The sequence below is a fragment of the Lactuca virosa genome, chromosome 8 (assembly GCF_052849685.1).
Source record: "Lactuca virosa cultivar CGN04683 chromosome 8, Lactuca_virosa_CGN04683_v6, whole genome shotgun sequence".
Lineage (NCBI taxonomy): Eukaryota > Viridiplantae > Streptophyta > Magnoliopsida > Asterales > Asteraceae > Lactuca > Lactuca virosa.
The window spans coordinates 31,976,261-32,001,747 of NC_136433.1; the positions used below are offsets into that span (position 1 = coordinate 31,976,261).

The following is a 25,487-nucleotide window of genomic DNA, read 5'->3' on the forward strand; positions in this document are numbered from 1 at the left end:
TTTTGAAATGTACACATTTAGTCCTTATTCTTTTTTTTTGTAAAATAAACGCTTATACTTTATTTTTTGTAACAATGCAATCCTTGTGACCAGTTATACCCGGTATACCGGTCATATACGAATTTTCTTTTAGGAAAAATGACTTCATAGGGTAAGATACTTTTTGAATTGTACACATTTAGTCCTTATTCTTTTTTTTGTAAAATAACCTTTATATTTTATTAATATGTACACATTAGGTCATTTTCACCGGATTCTACAGGTTTTGCTGATGTGGAAGCACAAGTGGCACTAAATAGCAATTAATTAGCTTAGTCACCGAAGGTGGGTGATCCTCCAGCAACAAGAAAAGGGTGGCGACCCTTCTCTTTCTCGTCTCTCTTCCTTCCGGTCGAACAGCAACAACCAAACACCCTTTACCTGTTGTGTTTCTCCGATCTGTCTCTCTTTGCCTCCATCTTTGAGATATGTTGCCAGAAAAAGAAGAAAGAATCGACGAGGGGGCTACCAGAGCAGCTCCTCGCCACCAACTACCGTCTCTACTTCCTCCTGCCTCCCCCTTCGACCTTGTTGTTTTTGCCATCATTCCTCCTTGCTACCAGTGATGTGTAGGAACACACAAAGGAGTCGCCGGAGATCGGGGTTCTCCCTCTTTTTCATGATGAATAAAAGTTGGAAAAATCTCGTTGTGGATATGTGGATGCCACCTGGGTATTTCATTTCAACAAAATAAAAGAAATGGAAAATGACTTGATAGGGTAAGATACTTTTTGAAATGTACACATTTAGTCCTTATTTTTTTTTTTTTTTGTAAAATAAACCCTTCCACGTCAGCAAAATCTGTAGAATCCGGTGAAAAAGACCTAATGTGTACATATTAATAAAGTATAAGGGTTTATTTTTTAAAAAAAAAAATAAGGACTAAATGTGTACATTTCAAAAAATATCTTACCCTATCAAATCATTATCCATTTTCATTATGATACAAATAATTCGGATGTATCATGGTATTCGAAAAAGCCAATATTTTATAGTTTCTTTTATTTTAAATTTGTAAAGATTTTCCATTTTTTTGTCATTTTATGTTAACAAATAAAGTCATAAATTTACAATAAATAAAATCAAAGTTTGAAGATTTCTTTTAGTCGTTATATATTTATAGGACATTTACACTTTTAGAAGATATTTATTACCATATTAATACTCTTGGATTTATTTTGGGAAAGGAGAGTATAAAGAATAATAAAAATAAACATTAATTACCTGTGAAATAATAAACGCTGTTCTGCAGCAACGGAGTACTCATCAAACTTCATCTTCTTCGTACATTTTTCGAGAGAGCGAGAGAGAATCGCATTTGCATATGTGATTGATAGATATATATATATATATATATATATATATATATATATATATATATATCGGGAGAGAAGAAGATGAGATTCATTAGAGGTAGTAATGATTATGATTTTTTCTCATACAAGCATTATCAAATAGGGATTTTGATTTCTCTTTTGAGTTTATCGGTGATTGATGTTGTAAAAGGTTCGATCCACGAATATAAGAATGAAGGATTCATACCTCGATTCAATTCCTTCTTCGTTCATGGAGGTAGTGAGGGAATGTATGCTTCTAAGGTACATAACAATGGGTCTACCGAAGATAAACCTATAAATGGCAAATCCTTCGTACGGTACAAACCTTTTTCCTTCTCTAATTTTGATTTCTGATCTACAGTTTAATCCTAACGTCTTGTGCTCTGTGATGCGGTGGAATCCATTGTTGCATTGAAGTCAATAACTGATTATCAGATTCCCTTATGTGTGCGTGGGGATAAAGCTGATACCTCCCTCAATCCCCCAACGAAACGTTTTGACTTTAGATGCCAGATAAACAGTTATCTGATTCCAAAACTGATATACGTATAACGCTTTTGAAGAAAATTTACTTACTACATAACTACATTACGTGCAAACAGAATAATTTGATGTTAAATGTACTAAAATCCTTTGTCAATTTGAATTAGAGAGATATCTTTTACTTTAAACTGGATCCTCACTTACTTCCATAGAATGTAAGGTCTTACTCATTCAATATGCCATATGATTCAAGGTTCGAGTCTATCATCTTTCGAAGACCAAAGGAGGTTGCTGCTAAACAGAACGAGATGCAACAGAGTACTGGTTTGGTTGAAGCTATACTCGTTGAAGTGAAAAACCGTGATAAAATTGGGGGTTCATATTTAAATTCAAACGCGATATGTTGTACACCTGAACTAGCAAATGATGGTTCATGTAAGGTAGGAGAAGTAATTATTCGCCAAGATCCTGATAACCCTGGCTGGCCTAAACGTATTCAAACCCCATTTGAGGGCAAAAATGAAGAAGCAAAGATGTTGTTACAAACCGTTGAGATCAATAGAACAGGAATGTATTATCTTTACTTTATGTTCTGTGATCCACAACTCAAGGGCACAACAATGAGTGGAAGAACAGTTTGGAGAAACCCAAATGGTTATCTACCAGGGAAGATGACACCATTGATGCCATTTTTTGGATTCATGTCTCTAACTTATCTCATTCTTGGTCTTTTATGGTTTCTTCGATTTGTTCAACATTGGAAGGATATAATCCAGTTGCATTACCATATCACAATGGTTATTGGTCTTGGAATGTGTGAGATGGCTCTTTGGTATTTTGAGTATGCAAATTTCAATGCCACAGGAAGTAGACCAATTGGAATTACTCTTTGGGCAGTTACTTTCAGTGCTTTTAAGAAGACTTTCTCTCGCCTTCTTCTTCTAGTTGTATCAATGGGTTTTGGTGTGGTGCGACCCACTTTAGGAGGTGTAACATTGAAAGTGTTGCTTCTTGGTTTGATATATTTTGTGGCTTCTGAAGCTCTTGAACTTGTTGAAAATCTTGGAAATATCAATGATTTTTCTGGGAAAGCAAGAGTCTTTCTTGTTCTACCTGTTGCTCTACTGGATTCTTGCTTCATTCTTTGGATCTTTTCATCTTTATCTAAAACTTTGGAAAAGCTTCAGGTATATTCACTGTTAATTCTTTCTGCTTCATTTCTTGATGGACTTTGATTTAATTATATATATATATATATATATATATATATATATATATATATATATATATATATTTTATGTAGACACGAAGAAACATGGGTAAACTTGAACTATACCGAAAGTTTACTAATGCTTTAGCTGTATCAGTTTTAGTTTCTGTTGCTTGGATCAGCTATGAGGTACATTTAATATATATTTTTTTTAACGGTTAATGACATATATGGGTAACAAAGTATTTGGGGGTTAATCTTTTATGTTTTTTTTTATTTAGTTGTACTTCAATGCAAGTGATCCCTTGAGTGAATTATGGCAAAGAGCTTGGATCATACAAGCTTTCTGGGCTGTGTTGGCTTATATACTTTTGGTGGTGATATGTATTCTATGGGCTCCTTCACATAATCCCACAAGGTATAAATTAATCTTTGACTCTCAAAAGTCAAACATGGTATCCTAGTTGGGGGTAATATTGTCATTTTGCAAGTGTGCAGGTATTCGTATTCGGAGGTTGAGGACATAGAAGAAGATGGAATATCTTTGTCTGGAGGTGGAGTCAAAGTTTCAGGAGACTTGATAGAGAGGAAACCTGCAGTCATTACAGATCATGTTTTTGAGGTTCTTGAAGAAGACAAAAGAGAATGATGCTCTCTCTCTCTTACTATTATTCTCAAGGTACTTTTTCATATAATATGCTTTCACTCAACAACGAAAATGTTTATTTATTTATTATACTTATGTAGAAAATATAATCAAATGTATGAATGGCATCATCATCATCATCAAAGTTCAAAGAAGTAGCAGCCTGTGGTTGCTTGAAGTGAAAAGTCAACTGATGACAGGCGATTTAGACACATATTTTTAACCAATTCAATTGATGTGGATCATTATTATGTATATTATACAAGTGGTCTTGATCCCTTGTGTTTTCAGTTGTTGATTTCATTTGTTAGTTTTCAAGTTTGATCATCCTCCCCCTTAGGATGGAAGAAGAAATGTTTAGTCTTTAGTAAGTTGACTGAAATCTTATGAGTGAGGAGGATAAGGATTGTTCTTATATGTAACAGGTTATATCTAATTTCTTTTGACCCATCACTTTATATCGTATTCATTTGTTATCAAAAGAAATGAAAAGTAAGAGTCACTTGTCACTTGTTAGAAAATTTCGGGACTTTTTCGTAGGGTGTGAATTCTGATAACTAGTATTTGGATAATGTGTTCAAATCACGAAATGATTATTATTATTATTATTATTATTATTATTATTTTTTTTTTTTTGGAAAGTATCACATTAATTACTTGCAAAATGGTATTTGCAAATTTCTTTATTTTTGAAGAAATGTTTTTCTTATCATTACAACCAATAGCGTTATTATTTAGTGAACTTAGTGGTATATTTTGAGAAATAGTTACGTAAAATTACATATTTTAATCAAAGATATTTTATAAAATCTATCTATTAAATAAGTTTATTTTACATGTCACAATTATTAGTTATAATATATCTCAAATGAAAATAGAAACAAAAACCATTGATGCATTCTTTTCCAAAGAATCTTATGCCAAAGGATGCGCAGAGGAGTCCCATCACCTGCTAACGTGCAATGTGTCCTCAAAGCCTAACAATCCATGCCTTCTCTAAATATCCTTGGCCCTTGCAAGATTTCCCGTCCACCACACCATCTTCTTTTTATCCTTTAACACAAAAATTGTCAAGATTGAAGACCAATTTTGAATATATTTTATTTTATGTGATATATACTTATAAGAGTCGTTAACATAATTTGTTGCTGATTTAGTGTAATATCACAATTTAATGGAATGCTTTGTGCTTGGTTAGAACCCCCCTATTGGTTCTTCTATGTGGATATCAATGTTACCAAACTCAACTTGAAATCACAATCCCATTCCCGAGTTTTTTATATTTTCCTCTCATATTCAACCTTACCATTGTGTAAATAAATTTAATTTCAATGTCTAGCATCTCGTATACCCTCCCTACGTAAATGGCTTTAACATTTTGAAAAAAATTGTTAGCAGTTAAAGATTTATAGAATATTCCACTTTCCTTTCTCTTTGAAAACTGAAATGATTACACTTTGTGACATTTTTACGTGAAAATTAATCAAAACTTTATTTTTTTCTTTAAAAAATTATCGAGAGCATGAATTTTTGATGTCCGTTACTTTCTAAATCCATGCACTTTTCTTAATTTTGTTAAGTTCAAGAACACATCTTTATGGATCAAAGTGAAACCATGCAGTATTCCGGACCAACAATATAAAAACTCAATAAACTATAACTATAGACTACAAAAAGCCAAGTGACAAAATTTGTAATTATTTTTTTTTAATGTTTTTTATTCATTCGCTTCAAACATATATTTGATTTTCATACATTTCATTTTAACTAAGAGAAAGAATAATATAAGTAGAAAGAATAATATAAGCGTATAAAAGTCAAAACATCTGCTTTTTAATGGATGGATCAAAAACATAACTGAAAATACCTTCTCCATTTTTATATCTAATACTTTTGCTAAAAAGATCCAAATTCAAATTGACGAGTAACCTGATTATGAGCGTGTTTGGTGCAAGCTTTTGGGAGTTTCTAGATTTTAACTTTTAACAAAAAAAACTCGATTTAAACAAAAAACTTCGTTTAATAGTACAAACTTTTAGCTTTTGGTTTAAACAAAAAGTTCAAAATCTAAAAAACTATTTCATATAGCGTTTAAGAAAAAACAATTGAACTTTTTTAATCAATTTCTAAAATTGTCCTTAATTTTAATTGTCATCGTGATTCTTATTTTCGACATGTGCCCTTTTATGTAATTTTACATACTTCAAAGGTTTCAATTATTTTTTATCAAACACTCGTATAATAAATAAAAGTTGCAGTTTCCAGCTACCAACTAGTTTTACAAAACACGCTTATACATATTTGCAATACTGACATATGAAAACGAAAAATTCAAATGTATAAGAGGATGTTTTGGACCTACAAACTAAAAAACAAAAGAATACCATACACGGTATTGAAAAAATGAGACTAATTGTCGGTCTTGGATGTGATATTTATAGGTTTGCAAAAACATTCAATTATTTATGTAGATTGAAAAATCTTATTATATCAATCTTGTTGAGATCCATACCTTAAAAATAATAATAAGTTATTCTAATGTGTGTGTTGTTTTTGCCGTTGTTGTTTTGCTGGGTAGCCTTATTTAATAGCCGTCCTCGCTCTAAGATCGTTTATGACATTATATGAAAAGTTATTAAAATTTTGAACCATTAAAAGAATACTATTTTATTTAGAAATGAACTTACAGAAGAAAAATCCTTGTCGATTACATGTTTATAAGTTGACTAAAGGTTACTTCTTTATAATGTTATTTTTTCATGTCGGCGAGAATAAATATTGGTTTCCAATAAGAAAACCATATGTATAATAGTTGAAATAATTAACCATTACTTTATAATTTGTTTAATTAAATTTAATATCACAAAGGATATAAGGTGTATTTGGCATCGAGCTTTTGAGAATTTTTAAGAAAAAATTCGAAATTTTTGAAAAAAAGAAAAGTTTCGTTTGACAGCGTGATATTTTTATATTTATTTTAAACAACTCTGAATACAAAAACTACTTGGAACCGTATTTGTGAGCTTTTAGTTTTTCAGAATTATTACTTTTTAGTTTTAATTAATTTTATACATTTAAAAGCTAATAACTAATTTTGACAAATTTGTATAAATAAAATCTATAACTTTTAGTTTCAACTACTAGCTATAAGCTAGCAGGTAACAACTTCTAGTTTCTACATGTTTTGTCAAACATGCCATATTCAATATCCAAACTAATTTTCTTTTCAAAATTGTACATGTATATGTTATCAAATAATATATTAAATGGGATAATCATATAATTTTTGATATTCATTTACGAGGTGTTTGGAACTTTGGATATAAGTGTCAAATATAATTATCGTAACTTTAAATATAATTATCGTAACTTTAAATATCAGAAGCGGAATCACATAATGGTTAGCTAAATTTAGGATACACTTATAAAAAATAAATTCTTTTTATGTATATTCTGAATCAATTTTATATATATATATATATATATATATATATATATATATATATATATATATATATATATATATATATATATATATATATATATATAAAGACTGATTATTGTCGCTTTGATCATAGTAATAATTTGTAAAACAAATCACTAAATAAGCAAGTACTCACGTCATAATTTCTTTTTCTCTAAATGTTGATCTCTCGGGTTGCACGAAAATCAAAGATTATATTTATATCATATCAAAACATATTATTTTGGATAAATGATGTATGACATGTCCCATTGATGTGTTTATTCCAACCACTCGGCACATACAATTCACAAAAAAACAAACACAAATAACAAAACATATGATCGAAATTTATATAAATACCCACAAGTAGAACATGAGAGAGAAAGAGAGATAAAGAAAGAGAGTAAGAGCGAGAGAGAGAATGGGGGAGAGAGAGGAGACTCCATTGAAGTCACCACACTTTGTGCTCATCCATGGCATAAGTGGAGGAAGTTGGTGTTGGTACAAGCTGAAAAGCATGATGTACAACTCTGGATACATGGTGACTTGCATAGACCTCAAAGGGGCAGGCATACATCCGTCTGACCCTAACACAATCCTCTCCTTTGATGAATACAACGAGCCTCTCCTTCATTTCTTATCTTCCTTGCCTCCACATCAAAAGGTATGTACAACTCTTTGTGCCTCATGTACAATATCTAATGCATATGAGGATGCATTACTCTCAAACTATAATACAAACCATGCATTGTATGTATGATTCAAGTGTAATAAATTAATCATATTTTATGTAAAGTTTGAGCAAAATTGGGTGTGAAACAGAAGGAAAGGAATTGGAAGTTGGCTATTAATTTGTCCATTTAATCATAATAATTATCTAATTTGAAATGATGTACCAGTTATTTGACTTTTTGTTACAAAATATAAAAACACTCTTAAATAACACAAAAATCATTACTATAGGTGATCCTAGTGGGACATAGTGCCGGGGGATTAAGCGTGACACAAGCAACTCACAAATTCCCGAATAAGATCAGTCTCGCGGTATATGTTGCAGCAACCATGCTTAAAAATGGTGTTTTAACAGAGCAAGACATTAAAGATGTAAGTGTATATACATCGTTATATTTATCAGTTAACGATATAAATCTTGATTCAGTCTTACAACAAGTCAGTATTTCCATCAATGATAAATATTTTTATAGTTATAATGTTATTATTCTTCTTGTTATGCATAAACGCATTTAAATATACAAGAGGAAGTGGTCTTAACCAAGTCTAACATCTTCATATTTCTTTAATGTTTATTTTTTTAATTTATATGAACTATATATAAATAAAAAAGAGAAAAAGAACCTTCTTTTGAAATGCATTATGTGATTGTACGGCACTTGGGAATAGATGCGATAGTGGGTTTTGGACTTTGGTGACGTGTAGATAAAGAGTGGGGAGCTGAATACTATGCTTATTTTGGGGCCAACTGTTCGTCATTTTGCCTTCACTTTGGTGGAAGATATTCCATAGCCCAATAAACCAAACGAATAAGGGTTTAAATGTTTTTTATTTTGTTTTATATATAATGGTGCTTCATTTGTTTTAAACCAATTTTATAAGAGTAAATTACTGAAATTGTCCCTATGGTTTAGTCAAAATTACACGTTTGGTCCCTAACCTATTTTTTGCACTCGGATCGTCCCTATGGTTTGATTTGGTTATATTTTTCGTCCCTATGGTTTGGTCAAAATTGTACGTTTGGTCCCTAACTTTATGTATGTAAGGGACGAAAAATGTAACAAAATCAAACCATAAGGACCATCCGAGTGCAAAAAAAAGTTAGGGACCAAACGTGCAATTTCGACCAAACCATAGGGACGATTTTAGTAATTTACTCATTTTATAACTATATAATATATTTAACTGATTAATACTTAGTTACATAATTCATTTTAATTACATAAACTGGCAAACTAACAATATGGTGAAATCACAAAAATAGAACATTCTTGCGTAGACAATCATTTAACCAATGTATCAGATGAAAAGAAAAAAAAAAAACCCTACATGTTATTGTATTGTTTGTCGGTCCTAAACTTAAAATATAATTAAAAACCATTTGGGTAGATAAATTCTGAAAAAACTATAAAACATTGTCATATAAACACACATTTAGCTCTTTTATATATATATATATATATATATATATATATATATATATATATATATATATATATATATATATATATATATATATATAGTTATGTTAGTCCCGATATTAAACTTAAATCTCAAATAAATAATATATTATTACAAGTATCAGTTTTGAACTTAGACTTTATTTGTCAAAAATAAATTAGTTTATTGTAATTTAATATTTGATAAAACCATAAAAATATTTTTCGTAACTTATAAAATAGCTTATAAGTTAGCTAAAAGAATTTATTGATAAATTAGTTTATAAGCTAAAAACTAGTTTTTCAATTAGTATGACAAAGAAGTATTAGTCCTTTTTAATTCTATATGTCCACCAATACATTGTTTGTCTTTGGACCATTTCATATTAGCATTTGCAGTTATATTTTTGAAAATTGTCCATAGTATCATATTAACAACTATTTTACTTTTTAAATAATATATTTACTATTTATAGATAATAATCATTTAATAAAGAATAAATTTAAATAAAAATATTTACAAATTAAATAAAAATAATTATTAAACTATATAATAACCAAATAAGAATATATATTTAATTTAACAAAATATAAGTTACATAATTTTTGATATATAAATATATTTATATAATAGTTAACTAATATAATAAATATATTAATTAATTAAATATAATATTAAAATAAGATAAAAGTAAATTTCAGAAATGGTCTGGACCTTTCAAATGGTGAAAGACCAAAACCTTAGCTGGCTTGCAAATTTGATTTGAGAAAGAGACTTGAGAGGGGCTCTGGCCTCTGTGCATGCTCTGAGTTTAACTCAAACTCGAAACTTCTATTTCTTTTTCATTACTTTCACTTGAACCTTGTTAGCTTGTTCAACTTTATAAATATTAAATTAGATGTTTTTGTATTAAACCAACTTATTTAAAAAACAATTGTAGAAGATTTCCAACCATATACAGAGAAAACGACTTAACACAAGCAAATTACAACTAAAAAGAAAGTTAACCTAAAACTAAGACTTTTAATTTGCAAAACCAAAATTTCAACTTTTGCATTGTTTTGACTTTGAGTCAACACTTGGGTTTTCAATATGTCAAACACAAAGAAGTCATCCCTTATAGATTTAGATTAGACATTACATATTAGAATTTAAAATTTTACAAATTCGTATTTGTATTATAAAACAAGGATAATAAAATTTATTTTCTTTAAATTTTTCGTTAAAATATAGGGAGTTCCTGATTTATCCGAGTATGGTGATGCTTATGACTTGGAATTTGGGTTGGGCGTGAATCAGCCTCCTACGAGTGCAACTATAAAAAAAGAGCTACAACGTAAAATCCTATATCAAATGAGCCCTCCAGAGGTATGAAAAGTTTTCTAGATTACAAAACTATACATAGTTTATTTGACAAATCATAGGAACATGGTATATTGGACACAAAAAAAATCGAATTAAAGAAAAAGCTTCATTCGGAAATCGGAAGTACGTCCATTCAATATTTCTTTTAAACAAAAAACTTATAATCTAAAATTTATTTAAAATAACTTTTGAGAGCTGAAAGCTTTTAGCTTTTATTTTATTTCACACATTTCAAAAACTTACATATGCTTTTGGTGAACAATTATACACAAATAAAATTATAGTTTTTATCTTTCAACTAGTTTTACCAAACATATTAATAAGTGCAGCTCAAAACTTTTAGACATTCTTAATAAAGTTTGGATGGTTATGAATATTTTTGACGAAACTAATAGTTTTTATTTTGACAAAAGCGTTAGATAAAATTAGTTGTAAGTTTTTGAAAAAAATTGTAAAATGATATAAAAATATGAAAATTAGAAACTAAAAACTAAAAACTCTTAAAAGCTTTAAAATTTAGTTGAACTATCTTTTTGATTAGAAACTTTTTGTTTGGATTAAAAAAACTTTAAACTCATACATCCGAACTAACCTTTTATATATTCAAGTTTTTTCTTTGAAGTTAAAAGTTAAAAACTCCTAAAATTCTTTGCGGAACATATCCTATAGGTATTAAGAAGTTTTCACAAACCAAATATTAATATGTTTGATGATCATGTATTTTGTAGGATTATACATTAGCTTCGATGCTATTAAGACCAGGGCCCATTTGTGCATTACTAAATGCTCAATTTCCAGAAGTTAATGAATGTGTAGAAAAGGTGCCAAGGGTATACATTAAGACAATGTATGATAGAGTAGTGAAGCCAGAACAACAAGACAACATGATCGCAAAATGGCCACCTTCACATGTTTATAGTTTGGAGAGTGATCACAGCCCTAATTTCTCAAGTCCTTTTGCATTGTTTGGGTTATTGGTTAAGGTTGCGGCTTCAATTAGTTGTACCTAGAAGATTTTGGTTTAGTTAGGCTTGATTTTGTGTGGTTAAAAGATATCATAAAGATCCAACAATTTATTATGACGTTATTTATTTTGCTTGATAATATGGAAGAAAAAAAAACACAATAAACGGTTTATAAGTTACTTTGGTTTTGAGCTTGCAATGTTTTCGTTCACTTGAGATGTATCTCATAATTTTAAGTATCCAATAGTTATAAGTTACTTTGGTCTTGAACTTGTAATGTTTTTATTCACTTGAGATGTATCTCCTAATTTTAAGTAATTTACAATAGTTCCATCTTCATCAATTTCAGTGAAAAAACTTACGTGAAGGAGCACATGTAAGAACCACAATATCACAAAGACAATCCTTTACTAATCCGATCAATGCATGTCCCATCTTTCTTCAAATTTCCGATCAGTTTGTAATTTACTCTAAGAAATATATAACTAAGGATAAAAATTCTCCCTATTTCAACTTCTTCCAATTGCTGCCTTCACGTTCACGGGAAAAACGAATGTAGATTTATTGTATAAAATTAAAGCCGCAAATATTCTCGGGGATCTAGAGGCATGAACTTCATAGCAGATATCATCTCTTGAACGAGGTTTTATTTACATTCAAACCATAATTTTATGTATAAATATATATTAGTTATATAAAAACCGTATTTTATATTAAACACACAACTTTAAAATGAGTTTGGAGGTTTGGAGGCGTGTAGTCTATTAATGTCCAGAAGTTAGGTTTGCAACCCGTGAAATTGTAACATCTTATTCGAAGCTTATGATTAGTTCGGTTCTCATGATAATTAACACATATTTATGCATAACATTATGCTTTGAATGTAAAAAAAACCTTGTATTTGTATAAAAATATGGTTTTTAAACGAAAAAAATGTATTTATATTGTTTAAAATGTAATAAAAAATATATATTTATACGGTTTCAAATGGAAAATGGTTAACATTGAATAAAATTAGAAAAAAATATTTTCAATTTGGAACAAAAAAATAGAGTGTCAAAATTAAAAAAAAAATTAAACTTAGTGTCAAAATTGAAAAAAATAAAAACTTAGTATCTTTTGTGAAAAAAATTCAAATTTGACACGTCAGCATGCCATGTCATCAAATTTGACACGTCAGCAGGTAACCTGGTTGACCGGTCAAGTGGTCAGAATTGTAAAATTTGGAAAATACAGTGTTAAATTTGAGAAAAAAAAACACAATGTCAAATTAGAATTTTGGTGTAAACTTAGTGTTTTTTGTGCTATTTACCCTTGTGAGTTTGAGGGATGGAAAGAGAATAAGAAGGATTGGTTAAATTAGTTTAGTACAATGCATATTTGCATATTTGGTTTTCTTTGTTGTGATACTTCCGATAATATCTTTAGATTTGTTTGTTTGTTTTGGCTGCTTTTTTGCAAATTGTTTTGTTTTGCCTGCTTTCATGCAGATTGTTTGGTTTTAGTAGCTTTCATGCATATCGTTTTGTTTTGTCTGCTTGTGTATATTGTTTGGTTTTACCTGTTTTCATGTAGATTGTTTGGTTTTAGCTACTTTCGTGCAAATTTTTTGGTTTTGGGTGCTTTCGTGCATATTGTTTGATTTTGGCTGTTTTTATGCAAATTGTTTGGTTTTGGATGCTTCTGTGCATATTGTTTTGGTTTTGGCTGCTTCGTGTAGATTGTTTGGTTTTGGATGTTTTCGTGTAAGTTGTTTGATTTACCTGCTTCTCTTGAAGATTGTTTGGTATTGCTGCTTAGATGAAAAATTTTCGCCGCTACTACAATGTAGATTGTTTGGTTGGTTGCAGATGTGAATTTTTGCTAAGGCACACTCAACTTCTCATTTTTGTTTCTTTAAAGACAAACTCTCAATGCTTGTTTCCACCGCATTGTGAGTTTGTAAGGGGATATTAATTAGTATAAGTTATTTGTGCTCTTTTTGTATTGGGCCTTATGTTTAGCCCTTTAGTTATGTTAACCCTAGATAACTTTTTTATTTATAGTCTTATTTACTTTTCTTTGTTTCAACACAATTTTCCATTAACATTGTAAACCTGACTGTTTTCTCTTTATATTATTATTAGTTCTCTGTAGATTGTTATTAGTTTACATATTAACATAATAAGTTATTTAGTCTCTTTTTGTATTGAGCCTTATGTGTATCCCTTTAGCTAGGTTAACCCTATATGACTTTCCTATTTATAGTGTTATTTACTTTCCTTTGTCTCAACATAGTTTTCCATTAACAGTGTAACCCTAACCGTTTTCTCTCTATATTATTATTAGTTGTATGTAGATTTTTATTGGTTCATAGCTTTCACATATGATCCAAGTTGGCAAATATTTAGATTAAATTGAATCCTTACATACATATGCACTCACTTTCACTTATTTCTATTTATTTTCTTCTCTTGGAGCATCACGATTTTGTGTAATGGCTTCTCAAGGTCGCTCAAGTGGTTCATCATCCCAAACTGGTGTGAGCAACGCAAGGAAGGTTATCCACATTCCACAATAACATCTTCTAAAGGAAACTTTCTTTGCCTTGCACATTTACCACCTGAACTTTGCCTCCTACCACAAAAAGCAGCCACCTTTTCTCCAACTGACACTCACCCCCAACACTTCCACATCACTCACTGAATGTGGGTGTTACAAACTCAATCGAAAACTATATAACATTTGAAGATCCCTTGGAACTTTATGTAAGAATATTGTTACAATAATGCATGAAAGAACAACAACCGATGGAAAATGGTTTGACATGTGTTCGATATAATGTCCTTAAAACAATTCGTCTGCAACCAAACGTTTGTTCCCATGATACAACTACTACATATGTTGTTTAAAACCATCGAACCTTTTTAGGCCCGAGCGTTACATTTATGGTAGCAAAGGGAAAAGAGGAGAGGACTAAATATAATTTCTTGTGTGTCTAAAATGGTTGTAAAGAAGTTGTATTTTTACAAGAGAAAAAACTAATTTTCATTTTCTCACTAAGACCCGTGTTCAACACAATATCCTACAATTTTTAATTTATTTTCAGTTTTAAACTCGTATTAATCACAATCTTAAAAACTAAGTGAGAAAACAAAATGATAAGGCCTCACTAGGATCTTTTCACGACTTCCTCATGATTTGTCATGAGTGCTTTGAGATCTCGTCAATCCAAATCGAGTCTAACTCATGCGAACTTTGTTCTTTGGCAACACGATTCACTTACAAAATTTTATCTTCACCGATATTGTTAGGTGCAATTTGTGCACCTTTTTGCACACCTTTTAGTCCCATTTCATGCATCTATTTAGCATAATTGTTCTTCCTTTTTCTTGCATTTTATAATATTCATGTTAGTCTCTAGAACAACCTTATTTGCACACTTTCATGTCTTTTTCAGGTAAACCGGAGCTTGGAATGCGCTTTGGGAGGTGCCGGGAAGCATTGGTGAAGATTTCGGGATGATTGGGCGAAGAACGAAAAAGTTGGAAAAATCAAGTTTGGATTCGGAGTCAGAGGGGTACACGGGCCGTGTTGGATTTACTCTACAAAATCAACACGGGCCGTGTTGAACAAAATGGGAGCTGTTGACCATGCTGAACATGGGCCGTGTCAGTTTAGTGCAAATCAACACGGGCCGTGTTGGCTGCTGAACACGGGTCGTGTCAGTTTAACCTATTTTAACACGGGCCGTGTTCGACCCAAAAACCAACTTTTGGCAGTTTTTCCTATCTTTCATATTACGGAAATTGGGTCATTTGGGGACATACAGAACATATCAGAGCACATTTTGAGAGGGGATTTCGAAGGTTTTTGCAAGGATTTGATCATTTATCATTTGGAAACATTATTTCTCTTATTTGTAAGTTGTAATTGCACATTATTTCCATCTTTTATTCTTGTGATCTTGTTCTAGCCATGTGTGGCTAGAACCCTAATTTCTCCAACGTTATGTCTTGACTTCTTAGTTTTGATTTCAATCATATGACTTGATGTTTGCTTTTAATTTCTATCTAGTGAATTTGATTTTGATTTAATCGAATGTTTGATTCTAATTGTGATTCTTATTAGCCATTTGAATTAGGGTTAGGTCATTCAAGTTATCTGTTTTACAAAATCTGTAATTGTTTTGTGAAATTGAACAAGTAACAAGCACTAAACCGATTTCCATTGAATGAATTTAGTGTAAATCTTATTCACACACTCTTACGCTCCCGAGCTTGTGAGGAGTATTGGGTGTTGTTGGGAACATTCACATAAAGTTTAATGCAATCTTTCAATCTAATTCTAAGAGTGTGTTTAGATAATGTTAGTAAGGTGAGGGTTAATCAAAGAGCTTGTTTTGGTTAATTAATGTGGTGAATGGGAAGTGTTAGAGCTTGTTAACACTTTCAAGTACCAACTTAGATAGAATTGAGCAAATATCATATTATCTTGGAATCACATTGCTAAGTTGTCATACATGAGGTTGGATTCCTTACAATTTCTGAATTTAATTCACTCTTTTAGTTGATTACTTGTGTTTTTAATTGTTTGTTTTAATTATTTCATTCTAAACCCCCCTCTTTACTGTTGGTGACCATAGTACCTTGCGCAAAGAGGTATAGACTAATTATCCCGTGTCTCAGTGGACCGACCCTGCTTGCCTTGTTCTACCTTTTAGTGCAATATAGTGGGATTCTTTTGGAGTGTATCGTACCCCTTTATTTGTTGGGTCTGACACGCCTAACAGATATTCTTATGATCAGTTGAGTACATCTTGACCTAATGATTCACCAAAAATTGCATGCAATGAAACGACACCACCACCTACCCTCTCACTCACCCCGACACCTAATCATCATTGGCTAGGTTTAAAAAGAAGATGGCCGGAGAAGCTTGTTGGGTTCAACGAGAGGGGTAGGGTTGAGTGGTGAGGTGTTAATGACTAATAAAAAGTAAAAACATTTAAAAAAAAAATACTTAAGATTGTCATTCGATACATATTTGTCTGATGGATCATCAAACCTACAAGAAAAACCAAATTTCATAATAAACCTACAATGACCATCTTGTAGTATAAAATAAAGTTCGGTTCCATTAATAGATTGGAAAACCAAATTTTATAATAACCTACAATGACCATCTTGTAGTATAAAATAAAGTTTGGTTCCATAAATAGATTCGAATAAAACAAGAGCATATCCACAGGCCCATCGCAAAGGCGCAAAGTTTATGAAATTAGCCAGAATGGCAGAAATCATCCTAGACTTTTGTTTAAATATACATTTTGATCATTTCATAATTTTACAATGCAAACAACCTCCTATTCTTATATTTTTAGTTTTAGTTATGAATATATAACTAAATATAATAAAAAACCAATACCAAATGATTTGTTGTAATATAACATCTACATTGATCTAGCACATAATTGACCAAGAAAGTGAATGAATCATACAAAAACTGAGATGTGTTATTTGAACAATACTCCAAGTACTAATTGTGTAATTCACTCAAAGTAATTGCTTCGCCGTGACCAAAACGACTTCCTTTCTCACAAGCCACAAAATAAACCACCAGAAAATGCGTGAATGTAACGTCACATCATAAGCTGGACGTTATTCTTTAAGTTCCAATCAAAATTTGCCACGTCATACATTTCCTTATTTTTTGTTTTTATTTATTCATTTTTATTTTTAAGTCAGTTATAAGCGGCAAATCGATAATATTCTATATTTTTCCTTCCTTTTGTGAACAGCTTTTCTTTTACAGCGAATCCCCTCGGCGATCTCTCCAGGTAAGACGGAAATCGATTAAAATCACCTTCAATGTTTGGTGTTTAAACATCGTAATCGAAGGTTTTTCTGTACTTGTTATGGTTTTGCTGTTCGATGTTCAGTTTTTGAGGAGTTTTGTTGTTGGATTTAGGGTTTAATGTTGCGTTATTGCATGTAGAATTTTAATGCTGTGAGGAATTTTCCTTTTCCTTTTGCCTTTTTTGATCTATAGTGATATGTTATTTGTGTGAAATTAATTGCTTGAAGGATGGTAGTGGTTTTGAATTTTGATGTAGAATTAGTGATCGATGTGCGTTGGGTTCAATTATGAGTCCGAAAGCTGTTTTCTCGCTGGCAGTTGATAAATCGGAGATTTGTTTGGTTGTTTGATTCTTTAATTTTGAATTCGCAAATATGTTATCTTGGTTTTGTCAAGATGTTTTATGCTATCTCCGTTGTATTATGCTTTTCTAATTCGGTATGATAGATTCAAGTACATGATGAATTTGTTGATAATTGTCGGGAAAGAAGAATCTTGAATTTACTGTATTTAATTTTGATAAAAGGAAGTCTCAAACAAGCGTCCTTTTCCCTCTATTTGATCTTTTAGAGGAAATCTTTATTCCAGTTTATTGGGATTTGCCTGAAGGAAGTCTTTAGTGACCTTTTAGTGGACTCTTTCTGTTTTCTGGTTTTCTTAAAAGAAGATTCGTGTAGTTAAATTAACCAGCTGTACTTGTTTATCAACTTACAATTTGTGAATCCCTGAAAAATGAATTCTTTCCTGAAAACTACAGTTTGACTGCATGATCTTCATGATTTCAAGAAGCATTGCTACATCGTCTGTTTCCTGTGAAGCGGGAAACAAGAACAACTTCCCTTTCTGGATCCTTATTTGCCTATTTTCAAGATTCTCTGGGACTCCAGTCCTATACTTAACCCTCCTGTTCTCTGTGAAGTGCCTTTCATCAATTTAGAGATCGATAGTGAAGAATTGAAATTCCACCTGCTGTATACCCACATCATCTCAAACATTGGAAAATGGTTGCTTCCCAATGTTTGCAAATGACCGGAAACACCACAAGGAAGACTGTAGATCATCATGTTGAGCTTGACTTTGACTTTTCTGATGTATTTGGTGCGCCACCTCAACTACCTTCTGCACCCAACACAAATGGATTAGTATACGATGAGCCAGAAGTAATTTGTAGCCGATCCCATTCATTAGTGGGTCCCACAACTTTTACAAACCAGTCCATGAAGCTTAGCACACTCACTTTACACGAGACTGAATATGATCTTGTTGAGGGTATCACTGTAAGTACAATGGCTTTAAAAGAACTCGAAGAAGCTTCTTTTGTTGATGATGATGATGATGATGATGGTAGTTTAGTAAAAATAAAAAGTGTGGGACTTGAAGACTTTGAAATCTTGAAAGTGGTTGGCCAAGGTGCATTTGCAAAAGTTTATCAAGTCAGAAAACATGGTTCATCCGAAATCTTTGCAATGAAGGTCATGCGTAAAGATAGGATTTTTGAGAAAGATCATGCTGAATATATGAAAGCAGAAAGAGATATTTTGACCAAAGTTGACCATCCGTTTATTGTACAACTCAAATATTCATTCCAGGTAAAAAAAATTTACTCTGTACAAAAAGTCAAAAAAAATGACAAATGAAAAAAAGTTATAAAAGAAAAAAAAAAGAACTTATTCTTTCCAATGTCCTTAAATCAAATTCTAAAGGTCACCTTCACATAAAGATTGTATCATCTATCCCTAATGTTTTTTTTTTTGGTTTCTGTCATTATGTGTATGCAGACCAAACATAGATTGTTCCTTGTTCTTGATTTTGTGAATGGGGGCCACCTTTTCTTTCAACTGTATAGGCAAGGGTTGTTCAGGTATGTGTTGCCCAAAAGGGAGACAACATTAAAATTAAGAAAATGATAAAATTTAATGTTTGATGATGTTGCAATTATTTGAGAGGATCAAACATTCTGTTGCATCTGCAGGGAGGACCTGGCACGTTTCTACACTGCTGAGATAGTTTCTGCTGTTTCGCATCTCCATGCTAATGGCATAATGCACAGGGACCTGAAACCTGAAAATATTCTTCTAGATGCTGAGGGGCATGTAAGATCCTCATCCTCTCTTTTATATATTGAGTTTAGGGATCTGTTGTCTACAATTAAAACGATGGTGTACATGATTCATGAGGCATAATAGGTTATTATTGTGGTAAAATGTTTTGGTTTAAGTTTATTGAATTATTATTATTATTCAGGTTATGTTGACTGACTTTGGGGTAGCAAAGCAATTTGATGAAAGCACAAGGTCAAATTCCATGTGTGGGACATTAGAATATATGTCACCTGAAATTGTACAAGGGAGGGGCCATGATAAGGCGGCTGATTGGTGGAGTGTTGGAATTTTAATGTATGAAATGCTTACCGGAAAGGTTGGTGTCAGTGTGCTGTCACCCTTAATTACTTTTAATAAATTTTACTATTAAATTCCCCTTACTTTTAGCGTGAGGGTAATAATGTAATTCTGTTTGGACATTGTGTCTTTGCATTGCAGCCTCCGTTTAGAGGTGGAAACAGACAGAAAATTCAGGAGAAAATAGTCAAGGACAAGATAAAGCTTCCGGGATTCTTGTCAAGTGAAGCACATTCGCTTTTGAAAGGGGTAATCTCGTAATTCGTAATATTATATACTTGTGTTATAGTTGTTGCTTAATAATGGTGTTTTTAAAAAAAAAAAAAAAAAAAAAATAGTTGTTACAGAAGGATTCAAGCAGGCGACTTGGGAGTGGGACAGGTGGAGGCGATGAGATAAAAAAACATGGTTGGTTTAAAGTGATTAATTGGAGGAAACTGGAGGATAGAGAAATAAAGCCAAGTTTTGTTCCACAAGTAGCTGGGAAGCAATGCATTGCGAATTTTGAAGAGTGTTGGACAAATTTGCCCCCGCTTCTGGATTCCCCTTCTGCGAGTCCCAAATGTAAGGAGAACCCGTTTAAGGGATTTACTTATGTCAGGCCTGCAGATCCTTTCCTACACAGGAATGAATGATTCCAAAAGTTTTTTTAAATGTAATTTTGAGTATTTAAATTAATTTTTTATTGTTATGTTGTTGCATTTATGACAATTTTAATTTAGTGATATACATTACTTTTATTCGGTACTCACTTTGTTCAATCAGTGTGATATTAGTTAATCGATGGGGGAACAAAGGCTATGCTCAAAGTTGCAATCTCAATGGGTAGTGAAATGGTGAAGGGGTAGAATTACATATTATTATATATATTAAAGTTGTGGAGAAAGGAATAGTAAACTTGGGATATTTTGTCCAAGTTTGGTCCCTTGATTTACATATCCGGTCCCTGTACTTCTTTAATTAATTTATTTATGTATTTTTGTTTGTGTTCCATTCAACTTCCCATTTTTTTGGCAGAATTGGTCCCTGTATTATTGTTGTAAGTTAGGAATACTAAATTTGGATTTTTTTGGCAACTTTGGTCATTATTCTTTACCCATTTTGACACTTTTGGTCCTTGCAATCAATATTTTTACACTTTTTTGGAACCTTTTAATATTTAAAGTTTGGCCACAAAACTTTAACGGTTTGACAACTTTGATCCCTTTTCTAAAAAGTTGTTAATTCCTACCCCTTTAATTCTTTAGCCATTTTCACACTTCTGGTCCTTGCAGTCAAAACTTTTACATTTTTTGTCCGGGGCAAAGTCCGGACTTTTCATCTTTGCACTTTCTATGTCTGTCATATTTATCAATTCGGAAACAACATTGAAAGCTTCTGGCCCCCGCGTAGCGGGGGTAACCTTTCTAGTTAGTGAACAAGTAATGAGAGTGAGTTTCAAATGGCTAGGGTCTATGCTCCATAAGAAAAAGGCTGTTAAGGATGACTTTATCCAAACACCCTCTTAATCTTGTCTTCCGTTTACTTTTTAATTTTTTATGCTAGTTCAACTTCCAACTTTAGTGCTTGTATCTGCTCTTCCTATTTGTCCATTTATTTGATATTTTTATGCTCACCCATGTTTCCCATTATTTGTTTGTTGTTGCTTGTATTAAAAAAAAATATATATATATATCAATAATCATATACCATTGATTATTTTTCTTCATTGTAGGCTAACGTTTCATCGTCAAATCACCTACCACTAGTCCGTGCCTCTTTGTACGCTCGTCTATAGAAAAAGTTTTGGCTGCCTACCTATTACCTCTTACCCATTGTTATGAGATTGGGCATTGCTATTACTATTGTTGTTTCTTACTATGTTAAAAAAAATGTTGATTTAAGAAAACAATTTAGTTATTAATTGAATATCTAAAACACTTTTAGGTAAAACTGATAATGTTTTTGTATCAATGATACTTTAAAGGTAATCTTTGAGGACAGTCTTTGCAAATTTTAATTTTAACGGAACCTATATTCTAGAATGTCTCTTTAGCTATAAATAAATGTTGGTAATTGTAGTTTTCAACACTATCAAAACATAGCAATGTTTGGGACTGAGTTCTTTAAAAACTTATTAACTTATCGACTTTTTGGCACAATTATAAGCCTAAATGAGCATTTGCAAATACAAAAAGCCAAGATGGCTTTTTAAAACCTCTTTTTGCTATCACTAACAAAGAATTTTTGAAAAACTATTCCCATTTGATTTGATTTTTTTTTCAAAAATGACTAATAGCTTCTTGAGATAAAATGATAATAATGCCTTCATTTTAATCCAATAAGCATTTTTATCAAACAATTTTTTTTAAAAAAATTTTGTTTTGCTACTACATTAGCTAATTCAAACATTTTTTAGGCTAATAAACACTTAAAAAAACAATTTTTTGTTCAATCCTAAACACCCTAAGAAAGATACTTTTAGAACATATCATAGTTCCATTAAATGATGAAAAGTACATCTATTAATTAATCCACAAACTACAACTCTCATTCCTACAACAAATACACACAGATTTAGTAAATCATCAATATAAAAACCAAGTAAATTTTTTTTTTTTTAATTTCTTCATCTTTGTTGATAGTTAGCAGCAGCAAAAGCTTCCGTCTTGTTTATAAGCTCTTCCACATTTGCCCCTACAAGTTTATCTACTTGTCTCCCATCTTTAAGGAAGAAGAAAGTCGGCGTGGCTTTAATGTCCCATGATGCACTAAACTCCTGCAAAACACATTACGTGCTTTTATAGAATGTCTAACATACCCTTCAAATAGTAAAATCTTATGATTTTAACTTGGAATCTTTCTTTAAAAAATAAGTGTTACAATCAGCATCATATATATGAATTATGAAACTTAATTACTTACAGACAGCTCATCAACATCCACAGTCAAGAACACAAGTGACTCATATTTAGCAGCAAGACTGGAGAATGCAGGCGCTATCACCCTACAAGGACTACACCAAGATGCACTAAAATTCACCACAACCTGTTTTTTTTTTTTTTTTTAAAAAAAAAATTATGTTTAAAAAACAGTTTTCATATGTCATCGAGTAAATTACATTCCCAGTCCCTGGTATAGTTGATTTTTGCAATTTATCCCCGATAAGTTTTCTCTTGTAATTTTGGTCCTTATTTAAGGTTTCTGTAACAAGTGAAATGAGAACTTTTGCTTCGTATATAGCTGATTTGCAATTTGGTCAAAAAAATATAGTCATATTACTTGAAACAAATACCAAAAACTTCAAATAAGGACCAAAATTGCAAAGGGAAATTTTTTTGAGACTAAAATTGAAAAAAATTGCATTTTTGGTCCCTGGATTTTGCAATTTTGGTACCAAAAAGTTTTGTTTTGCAATTTCGGTCATATTTTGAACTTTTTGCAACGGTTTTGTTCTTGTTTCAAAAAAAATTGAAGACCAAAATTACAAGAGAAAACTTATGGGACAAAAATTACAAAAAAAAATTCTATACGGACCAAAAATGTAAATTACTCATGAAAATATCAACAAGCGAAATGACGAACCATCTTCCCTCTTCTGTTTGCTTCGGATAGTTTTTCTTCCCATTTTTCTAGGGTTTCTATAAGGGCAACCTTTCCGCTTGCGAGTGGACTTGTTGTTGATTGTTTGTTTTTAAATCCGGTTTTGGAGGACTGCCATCGAGTTTCGTTTTCTTAATAATAAGCATATTCTGAGTTTGAATATAACAATAATTACAGATTTTTAATACTAAATTCTACAACAAAAAACTCAGGTAAGATGAACCGCATATACAAAGGGTTGTGCACATAAACGACATCAAAAACAGAACATTACCGATTTGCAGCAATTTCCCATTGATTAAGCCACAGCAGTTACCTGAAATGTTACATATCAGATAATCTTCATATTCACTTGGTCATTTCTACAAACATGTTATGGGCATTGAAGGATGCATAAAAGTTCTTTCAAGATTTCTGGGATCCTTCAGAAACAAAAGAAAAAAAAAAGATTCGTAATATGAAATCATTTGGTTTAGGTATTGCGCATGAACCACCACCATCAAAACAAAACAATAAACCGTCCGGATTAATCTAATCCCAAAAATGTATACAAAGTGTCGCAAATTATCATCGTATTAAGGGAAGAAGGAGACGAATAACACCTGCGGATCTTGTAAAACATATATATTTGGTCCTCCAACATGACTTGGAAAAGGAAAATCATGGGAAAAAGAACCCAAGGAAGAAAAAGAAATCCCCGATCGTCAAGGAGATTGATTTGTTTGAATCGCAATCAAATGAAAGCCCGCCCTCCTTTGGGCAAATTAACCAACTTTTGAATTCATGCTATACATATATATGCTTATGGTTTTCAAAATATCCCAAATTGAAAAATCAAACAATAAATTTTTTTTAGTTACCTCAATTAGATTTTTTTTTTTTTTTTTTCCAATTTAATCAACTAATATTTTAAATCTTCGGTTTTTGGATTACAATGCACAGTACCTGAAAAAACAGATAATTGAATTTGTTAAAAAGACGTTCAAAATTTAAAGTTTATATTAGATTACTATTTATTAAAAATTAGAGTAAATTACACGAATGGTCCTTATGGTTTGGGGTAATTTGCACGTTTGGTCCCTAACTTATTTTTTTAACTCGGAAGGTCCCTACTATTTATTTTTGTTACGCGTTTGGTCTCTACTATTTGTTTTTGTTACGCGCTTGGTCCTTGTCTTACCTAAAAAGACTATTATTTAAATAGAGAAAAATGGTGGGGTAGGTAAGGTAAAGTGAAGGGGTGGGGTTGAGTGTGTTTATTTAAATAAATTAAAAATCAAGGGTAAAATAGTCTTTTTAGGTAAGACAGAGACCAAGCGCGTAACAAAAACAAATAGTAGGGACCTTTCAAGTTAAAAAAATAAGTTAGGGACCAAACGTGCAAATTATCCTAAACCTTAGGGACGATTCATGTAATTTACTCTAAAAATTATTATTATTTTCATTTAGCCATAGTTATTTCAATTTACAATTGTCATTTTAAATTTATTATTGTTTTTCAATTGTTCACTATTGAGTTATCATTACTATTCTTGTTATTATTACCATAATGAAACCAATTATATTACGCATTGCCGAATTAAATTTTCATTATTAATATCACACAAACCACCGGTAACAATAGATTGCAGTCCGGTAACTAAAGAGTATTTGGCCTAACGGTTCCAGAAGTTGACGGATAGATCATAAATGTCTCTTAGTCAAAAGTCAAAAGTTAAGGGTTCTAGTCCTGCCAAAAATTTATCTTCCCCAAGCGAGCTCTCTTATATGATGTAAGCATCATCATCTATTCCCATCTCCAAATCTCAATCGTGGCAGCAGCCTTCCAATCGGAGTAACTGTTCCTCTCTCCATCATCGTGTATGATCCTTACTCTTATGTTTTATTTGTTAACAACACACCAATTTTGTATATAAATCCAGAAGTACCCAAAGTAATTCTTTTGTATTGAATTGATGAATGTTACAATGAAATACATGAGGTAT

At 31.4% G+C, this 25,487-nt stretch overlaps 4 protein-coding genes across 4 annotated transcripts; 3 read left to right on the forward strand and 1 right to left on the reverse strand.

The window, feature by feature from the left end:
• The first annotated feature begins 1,287 nt into the window (after positions 1-1,287).
• LOC145134687 (uncharacterized) lies at positions 1,288-4,236 on the forward strand. Its single transcript, XM_079069533.1, has 6 exons — positions 1,288-1,693; positions 2,113-3,046; positions 3,163-3,258; positions 3,351-3,487; positions 3,568-3,748; positions 3,817-4,236. The coding sequence occupies exons 1-5, from the start codon at positions 1,437-1,439 to the stop codon at positions 3,716-3,718; spliced, it is 1,575 nt and encodes a 524-aa protein (XP_078925659.1). The 5' UTR covers positions 1,288-1,436; the 3' UTR covers positions 3,719-3,748; positions 3,817-4,236.
• Positions 4,237-7,551: 3,315 nt separating this feature from the next.
• On the forward strand, positions 7,552-11,862 carry MES17 (methyl esterase 17). Its single transcript, XM_079069326.1, has 4 exons — positions 7,552-7,845; positions 8,145-8,285; positions 10,587-10,721; positions 11,447-11,862. The coding sequence occupies exons 1-4, from the start codon at positions 7,603-7,605 to the stop codon at positions 11,726-11,728; spliced, it is 801 nt and encodes a 266-aa protein (XP_078925452.1). The 5' UTR covers positions 7,552-7,602; the 3' UTR covers positions 11,729-11,862.
• Positions 11,863-17,403: 5,541 nt separating this feature from the next.
• On the forward strand, positions 17,404-20,667 carry LOC145133137 (serine/threonine-protein kinase AtPK2/AtPK19-like). The gene is made up of 7 exons (XM_079068070.1): positions 17,404-17,501; positions 18,279-19,110; positions 19,300-19,382; positions 19,494-19,614; positions 19,766-19,939; positions 20,062-20,169; positions 20,259-20,667. The coding sequence occupies exons 2-7, from the start codon at positions 18,523-18,525 to the stop codon at positions 20,553-20,555; spliced, it is 1,371 nt and encodes a 456-aa protein (XP_078924196.1). The 5' UTR covers positions 17,404-17,501; positions 18,279-18,522; the 3' UTR covers positions 20,556-20,667.
• A 1,754-nt stretch (positions 20,668-22,421) lies between these two features.
• Positions 22,422-24,284, reverse strand: LOC145133385 (thioredoxin H-type-like). Its single transcript, XM_079068328.1, has 5 exons — positions 24,105-24,284; positions 23,777-23,818; positions 23,485-23,613; positions 22,825-22,947; positions 22,422-22,678 (listed from the first exon to the last, which is right to left on the reverse strand). The coding sequence occupies exons 2-5, from the start codon at positions 23,795-23,797 to the stop codon at positions 22,529-22,531; spliced, it is 423 nt and encodes a 140-aa protein (XP_078924454.1). The 5' UTR covers positions 23,798-23,818; positions 24,105-24,284; the 3' UTR covers positions 22,422-22,528.
• Positions 24,285-25,487: the final 1,203 nt, after the last annotated feature.

What these genes read in the sequence shown, in the direction of transcription:
- LOC145134687 (XM_079069533.1), top strand. Translation starts at nt 1,437, where the DNA reads ATGAGATTCATTAGAGGTAGTAATGATTATGATTTTTTCTCATACAAG. An exon ending in AAACTTTGGAAAAGCTTCAG is followed by an intron (nt 3,047 to 3,162) that starts GTATATTCACTG and finishes TATTTTATGTAG; the next exon opens with ACACGAAGAAACATGGGTAA. An exon ending in TTGCTTGGATCAGCTATGAG is followed by an intron (nt 3,259 to 3,350) that starts GTACATTTAATA and finishes TTTTTTATTTAG; the next exon opens with TTGTACTTCAATGCAAGTGA.
- MES17 (XM_079069326.1), top strand. Translation starts at nt 7,603, where the DNA reads ATGGGGGAGAGAGAGGAGACTCCATTGAAGTCACCACACTTTGTGCTC. An exon ending in CAGAGCAAGACATTAAAGAT is followed by an intron (nt 8,286 to 10,586) that starts GTAAGTGTATAT and finishes GTTAAAATATAG; the next exon opens with GGAGTTCCTGATTTATCCGA. An exon ending in ATCAAATGAGCCCTCCAGAG is followed by an intron (nt 10,722 to 11,446) that starts GTATGAAAAGTT and finishes TGTATTTTGTAG; the next exon opens with GATTATACATTAGCTTCGAT.
- LOC145133137 (XM_079068070.1), top strand. Translation starts at nt 18,523, where the DNA reads ATGGTTGCTTCCCAATGTTTGCAAATGACCGGAAACACCACAAGGAAG. An exon ending in TTCTAGATGCTGAGGGGCAT is followed by an intron (nt 19,615 to 19,765) that starts GTAAGATCCTCA and finishes ATTATTATTCAG; the next exon opens with GTTATGTTGACTGACTTTGG. An exon ending in ATGAAATGCTTACCGGAAAG is followed by an intron (nt 19,940 to 20,061) that starts GTTGGTGTCAGT and finishes TTTGCATTGCAG; the next exon opens with CCTCCGTTTAGAGGTGGAAA.
- LOC145133385 (XM_079068328.1), bottom strand. Translation starts at nt 23,797, where the DNA reads ATGGGAAATTGCTGCAAATCG. An exon ending in TGGGAAATTGCTGCAAATCG is followed by an intron (nt 23,614 to 23,776) that starts GTAATGTTCTGT and finishes ACTCGATGGCAG; the next exon opens with TCCTCCAAAACCGGATTTAA. An exon ending in CAAACAGAAGAGGGAAGATG is followed by an intron (nt 22,948 to 23,484) that starts GTTCGTCATTTC and finishes AAAAAAAAACAG; the next exon opens with GTTGTGGTGAATTTTAGTGC.